Here is a 7,149-nt window from a genome sequence, read left to right as displayed (position 1 = left end):
GGTGAAAAGACTACCATGGCAAGCTCTAAATAATTCCAAGTACCAAAAATTTAGGATGGAGGCAGTTGTCGATCACTTGCATTTTGGCCATCTGACTTATCAGAGGCTTTTTTGGAGAGGAGAGGATCTTGAGAGGTCCCTTCCAACCTCAGCAATTCCATGATTACAATTCTTCCCTGCATATACAGGAGACAGTACCTTCTGTATGCCGCAGCATATTTCTGTGCATCACTAGATGGTGCTGTGCTTTTGAAGGTGGTATCTCCTCATTACTTGGTTAAGCATCGACATCACAAAACACAGCAGGGATATTTTAAAGTAGTATTAAGAACTCTGTCGCGCACGGTCTTCTCAGGATTTAGCTTTGCACATGTAGTGCAGACCTACAGAAAGTTGGTTAGGGAAGAATGAGTCAAGGTGTCTTACCTTTTCTGGTTTTTGCTCTGGGGTTCCCCCATGGCCTGCCAGTGCAAGGCACTGCTTGTCTCCAGCAGGGATGTTTAGAAAAATTGCTTCATGATGGGAAGGTGGCAGAAATGCCACTGAGGGGCACAAAGAAACACCTGGATTTTGGCGTACTGTGCTAATGGCTGTGTGGCTTTGCCGCCTCATCACCTTAGCAGAAGCTCTTCAGCGTAGGATAGAGGTAGATCATGGTGTTTGGTTGTTCCAGAAGTCATGATGGTTCAGAGTCAGTAGGTAATTCATGATAATACCATAAGGAAATAACACTAGAGGTGCTGCCTCTAATAACAGATCAGGGTATTGAGTAGGATGCTACAGGCAGTTCCCACAAAAAAGAATAATCCTGTCTCATGCTCTTACAGCTACATAGTGGTAATGCTGTGTTTCACATGACCACTCATCTATGCTTTTATGATAAACTCTATACATGCTCACTTCTACTTTGTAAAACATCCCAGGAGCATTTCTAAAGAAAACTTATTCACATTAAAGTTACCTGTAAGAAATAGTTAGAGGTTGACTAGACATAAGAAAAAAGGACTTTTTAAGGGACTTGAAGCATTTAGTATTATCATATTTTACGTGTAATTGATAGACAGGAAACTTGATTGACTTTGATATATGTAATAAGTAGCTAACCATGTACAGTGGGGACTTCCCTGTTGAAGAAGAGAAATTTCAGATGCAATTACTAGCTGATTCTAGGGAATTTTGTACAAAAGTGTTCTATATTACTCATGTACACCGGGTTTTTTTTAAGCAGATGTCACAACTGTAAAAAAGAGGTATCATTTAGCAAGCAGGGTTTTTTCCCCCTCAGTAATTTCTTGCTAGTACTGGCCAAAATTGACAGTAATAACAAAGCAAGATGAAGGCATATCTGTGTCTTTGTCATGTATTCCCCGACTCCAAACAAGTAGTTTCCAAGGAGTTCGTATAAACCGTTAAGCTCTGTTGTCATCAGTGTAGACCCTCATGCATGTAAGATCTGTGGTATTATTCTTGTTACCTTCAGTAGGCTCAGAATTTGGTAAGACATGTTTTTATGATGCCACACAGATCTATTTAAAAGCAATACCAAAGTAGTAAAAACCTGAGTACATTTTTGCTCTGCTTATTAGTAATAAAGCTGTAGGCTATACTATTAGTATTTAGAAATATATTATATAGAAATCAGTAGACTTAGATGTATGTATTTGTTTCACTAATAGCAAATAGTTTTAGAGGAATTTAAAAAAAGATTACTTCCAGTTTAACAGCATAGCTAAGTTGCGTTTGGGATTTTTATGTTAAAGTAACATTTCCTTTATCTGAAAATTATAGCTTTTAGACAATGAAACTTCACTTCAAGCTCTTATCTGCAACCTACAAGATGAAAACAGGATGTTAAAGCACAAAGTAGCTCACGTGAGTACTTCCATTCTGTACAAGATTAAGATTTCATTGAGTATTTTGAATTGCAGTACATTTGGAATAGGCCAGGCCTGGTTAATCTAATTAAATGGCAGTTCAGTGCAAGTCCAGGATTCTTCTTAGTCCTTTGAGCATGACACATAGTCTTTGTTCCCTTAACTAACAACAGCTTATTTCTTTATTTTTAATGTATTGGGGTTTTGTTGTTCAAAATACACTGCAGAAGAAAATTTTCATGTTCCTTCCATGCATCAGTATTCCACGCCAGGAGGACAGCACTAGGCCCAGGGTGACCGCCACCCCCTCCCATTCCATATTATTTAATACTGTCCCTATGGATCAGCAGATGGGGAAGGCTGCCTGTTTACAGAGCCTGGCTTATAGCATGATAACCTTCTGCTCTCCTCTAGTCGCTTATCCACACTTAGCGGTTGAGTCAGCATGTTATATTATCTTTTAGAGAATTTTGGTCCTGCACATGTGAGACAGTCTATGAAAGCTTGGCAGTTTGTGTCTTGATGTTTATGTCTTCATGTTCTTCCTGACTCTCCTGGGTAATCTTTCAGGTGGAAGACCTAAATGCAAAATGGCAGAAATATGATGCGAGTAGGGATGAGTATGTGAAGCGACTCCACTTGCAGCTAAAAGAGATGAAGTCACAACTGGAGCAGCAGAACGGTGTAACTTCAGCACAAACAAATTCTGACCTGATGCACAAGGAGATATTCCGGTTAAACAAGCTACTGGAAGAAAAAATGAATGAATGCATAAAAACAAAGAGAGAATTAGAAGATGTGAAGAAGGCTAGTGCAGGAGATAATGAGCGCATACAAATGCTGGAGCAACAGGTCATTAAGTTTCTTTTTCCTAGAGGTGGGAATTCTTAGTTTCTCCCCAGACCATTGAAATCCAAGGGGGAAAAATGAAATTATTTCTTTTGATATTTGCCACTTGTCTTGCCACATTTGGCTATTCAGATACTTCACAGAACAGATTTAAAGGAAACTCACTACTTAAAGAACTGCATGCAGTTCTGCTGGCTTTAATACTAAATATGAAAGATCTGAAAAAGAAATACAGGTACCTTTAGAAGTACAGATATGATAGAGGAGATAATATTGAGATTCTAGGAATAAGTATTTACAAACAAAGGAGTCACAGCATCAACTTTTTAATCTAACCTACCAATGCTCTCATTTATAAAATATTAACATAATAATTCTTTTTCAGGTCCTAGTTTATAAAGATGATTTCACATCTGAGAGATCAGATAGAGAACGAGCACAGAGTAAAATACAAGAGCTTCAGGCAGAAGTTGCATGTCTGCAACACCAGCTGGCAAGAAGACAGGTAAGAAAGTAACATGCTACTTCTTCAATTAAAGCATGTCAACAGGATTCAGGACTAAAATATACTTATAAATGTATTTAAAAAAAAAAAATCTTAGTACTTCTAAAACTATTTCAGCTCAGTGCAGCTATCAGAAACTTACATTATTTCATAGTCAGTTCTAGTGGAGATGCTTCCCAATACACATGTAATACCCCTTTCCAGTTCATTTTCCTTCTGTTTTGGATCAACATAGTAAGGGTGAATTCTTAGAAGGAAGAGAAGGACAGCCGTGACAGTAGCATCTTTAAAGTAGCATACTGATTGTGTTTTCTACAAGCCCTCTTGACAACTATTTTAATAAAACTGCAAAAACTGATGCATATTTTATTTACAAATCTTCTGATAAAAACATGAGCAGTGTTTCAGATAATGGTGATAAAATATTCTGTTAAAGAGTTATCTTTTTACTGCATCTTTTTTTCAAGAGCTGCTCCTTCTCTTTCTAGGACTCAAGAGACACAAGTAGTCATTTCAGAGTTCACATTGGTAACCAAAATCATATGTACGTACAGACGAACGTTGAACACCTACGAGGCAATAGCCCAGGTCAAACGGGCACAAGAAGAACATCTTCACAGTGTGAACAAGCTTCTCCTGCGGACAATGGGAACTCAGGATCCGAGGGCAGGGCACAGGGTGAACTTAGATGCCCTCATTGTATGAGGTTTTTCAGTGATGAACTCGGTGATGAATTCCTCAAGCATGTTGCTGAATGTTGTCAGTGACCACATGATGCCAGACGTGTAAGTCGATCACTACTTTATAGACAGTAGAACTTTGCTCTATACGTATCTCCTACAGTCCTAAACCAGAGTAATTCAAATGGACAGCTCTTAGGAATTAGGAGGATGAACAATATCTACCTCTTACTTTATTTCACCTTCTCTTGGACTGTATGAAAGGCTTCAAGATAAAGCAAAGTGTTTTTATGAAGAATTATTTTTGACAACTACGAGGAAGGCAAGCATAATGCAAATTCTACTGCAAACTAAACTGAAACTTGCAGTGGTAGTTAGCTTCAGAGTGCAGCTTGACTCATATTCAAGTCTAATTCTTTACAGCAGTCTGAAAGCTTGTGAAAAAGATTACTGAACTTAAAATTTTCCTCCTCTTCCAAAAATGCAGGCCGAAGAACAGGGGAGGAGCATTTTGGCAGAAGATAGGAAAAATCTTACTGTGCTTTATCTGGATTAAAAGTGAAAGTATTTTCTTGTCTATTGAGGCTGAACTTCTAGAGATCTCATGTGAAAATCCTTGTGTTCAACTGAAATCAGGAGAAGTGTGGAAACCATAAAAGGGCTGGTTATTGACTAAAACTAGCCTGTCTTTTTGCACAGAAACAATGTACAGGGATATTTATTTCTTCTGTGCCAAAAGTAACTATTTTACACGTTTGTAAATGTGTATTTGTGTAATTATTGATTGTATTCCTATTTTTCCTAAGGATTATTTTTTATAATAAAAGTGATTGTGCAGTTGTTTTACTACATTAGTAAAGTGGTCAAAAATCTTTTTTTCAATGTAAGTATTTAAATGTGAAATAGTCCCAGTAACTATACTAAGGGCTAACTAAATGTCATGGTTTCGGATATGAGTTATTTCATTACTTCAGTGATAACCAGTGTCTTGGACTTTTTTCAAGTATGTTGAAAAATCACTCCTCATTTCTGAGAGGAAGAATGACCTTTCAGCTGCACGAAAACACATTTAATGACCTACCTTGCCACACGTGTGTGAAGATGCCAATGCTAGCTTCAATTTCTTCTTATCCTATCTACACTGGCGATAACTTCAACAAATAGCAGGGGACTGTTTTGAGAAGAAGTATCAGAAGTTAAAGTGTACAAATGTAACAGGGCCACAGGTTTTTTCAGCCTTAGCTCCAGGTGTTTCTCACCATGTCAGAGCTGGAGCTAAGGATGAGACACAAAGTAAAGGCCTAGTGCAACCATAACCTTTCATAATTCAAGAAAACTGACTTTGTATACAACACTCCTGTCTTCTGCTTTCCTTCTTTCCCAGTATTACGCTTTAGGAGGATTGTGGGTATTTTCCTTGATATTTCCTTTTCAGGATCTTGTTACAGCCCCAAAGGAAGATGATAGTTTATGCCAATGTTGCTTTAGGTGGGATATTACCAAAAAAGCTGCATGGGCCATTGCATGCAGTGTGCAGGTGCAATGGTTCTTACTATTTTAAACTGATTGCAAACCTGTGGTTACTAGCTTGTTTTTCCCAACACAACATGCACAAACATGCAGAGATTTTATTAGTTTTTTTTTTTAGTGACCATTATGCATCACCTTTTAAGGTGTTAGAGATCAGATGCAGCCCACAGAATATAGGCTGAGAAACATATGATTAAACTTCCTGTGGCATAAGCTAATCTTACTTTTTCTGACTGTTCTCATTAGACAAGCCTTGTTTACAGCTTCAATGTACATCAATACTACATTGCCAGTGGTCGATATAGCAGAATATGGACTTTTTTTTTTGGTTTTTAGATATTCACATTACAGTTACAAACACAACAATAAAGTAAGTTAGATCTTGGCAGTGCCTCTTTTTTATTCCATTGAGATAATTGCTGCTTTAATAAACATCAGAAGCTCAAGTCTGCTATAAATTTCCACTCATGTTAATCGCTGTGGGTATAGTTGGACAGACTGACCTACAACTATTAGAAATAGATGCAAGAATTAGAATCTGCAGTCTGCAGTACACAGAAATGAATAGTACCTATTCTTGTGGATTTAAGACCTGTGAATTAGTCCGCAGTCCAAGCAGAGATTAGTATGAATACTGGGAAAGGAGGGCATGTCAGTGCTGGGAAGCTGGATATACCTACAACGAGGACCACAGTGGACCAACAGACACAAACAGGTGAAGCTGTAGATGAAGCACAGATTACAGGTACCACCTAAGGCTGTGCAATAAACGATGACTGGCAAAAATCTAGGACAGATCTGCTATTTTTCAGTATAAAAATACCTCACTTCAGAGCTATTTTACTTTACCATTTCCTACTGAGTATTTTTTCCAGCTGGTAAAAAGTCTTACCTATTTCTTTCTTGTTTTGGCTTAACCAAGAAGCCAGTCACACTATGAAGAACTACCAGTGTTTTACGTGCAAACATTTGTTTCAGATTGTAGGGCATAAAATATTCCTCCAAGAAAACCTCTCTATTACCCAGTGCTCTGACTTTTACACCAAAGTCACTGGTAGATCTCTTGAAGAAACACTGTAAAATCTTTACTTGCCCTCTCCTCACCAGGCAAACCATACACTTCAAGTCATCCCAAGCAATTACCACCAGTCACAATTCAGGTTCCTCAACTTGTAGACCAGAATGCATAAAACCTGTCATCTCCGCTGCCCTAACACTGAAGTGAAAGCAGCCGTGAGTTCCCAGCAGTTTCTGAACCCTCTAAACTAAGGAAAGCTCCTTCTGGCTTCACACATGCTCTTTGCCATTTGGATGGCCGTCCAAGTAGTGCGTGTCTTCTTTGGTTAAATGGTAAAAGCAACCCAGTTCCTTTCCCAAAAGAAAGCAATAAAGGCATATGAGTAAGAAAGTAACTGTATAAAATGAAAGGAACTTCAATAGCGTAAACTTTATGAACTTTCATTATCCATTTGTACTACGCGCGTTCACTGAAACAACACATCATCTGTAAAAAGGCAGAAACAAGTCCTCGCACAAGAGACTCTTGAAACCATACAAAAAAACTATGTGACTGCATGGGACTCGGTTCCTTATTTGCTGTATCAATAACAAAAGGCATCTAAGATAACTGAGCCATGTTCTCAGGCTAAGTTAACGCCAGTTTAGGCTTCTGTAAATCTCTCGTTGCTGGTGAGCAATGCCTGTAGTGGAG

At 38.2% G+C, this 7,149-nt stretch overlaps 1 protein-coding gene across 1 annotated transcript in view; it reads left to right on the top strand.

Moving 5' to 3' along the window:
* The window catches only part of TNIP2 (TNFAIP3 interacting protein 2), a gene marked incomplete at its 5' end in the record, with an annotated part of 4,377 nt that extends 444 nt beyond the window's left edge, over positions 1 to 3,933 (top strand). Inside the window, 6 exon segments of the mRNA XM_009708123.1 lie at positions 975 to 980; positions 1,789 to 1,872; positions 2,445 to 2,726; positions 3,109 to 3,228; positions 3,717 to 3,812; positions 3,814 to 3,933. Coding sequence (XP_009706425.1) covers positions 975 to 980; positions 1,789 to 1,872; positions 2,445 to 2,726; positions 3,109 to 3,228; positions 3,717 to 3,812; positions 3,814 to 3,933 — 708 coding nt within the window.
* Between the last annotated feature and the right edge of the window lie 3,216 nt (positions 3,934 to 7,149).

The sequence above is a fragment of the Cariama cristata genome, unplaced genomic scaffold (genome assembly GCF_000690535.1).
Source record: "Cariama cristata isolate BGI_N322 unplaced genomic scaffold, ASM69053v1 scaffold33989, whole genome shotgun sequence".
NCBI lineage: Eukaryota > Metazoa > Chordata > Aves > Cariamiformes > Cariamidae > Cariama > Cariama cristata.
This window is presented reverse-complemented; position numbering and strand designations above follow the sequence as displayed.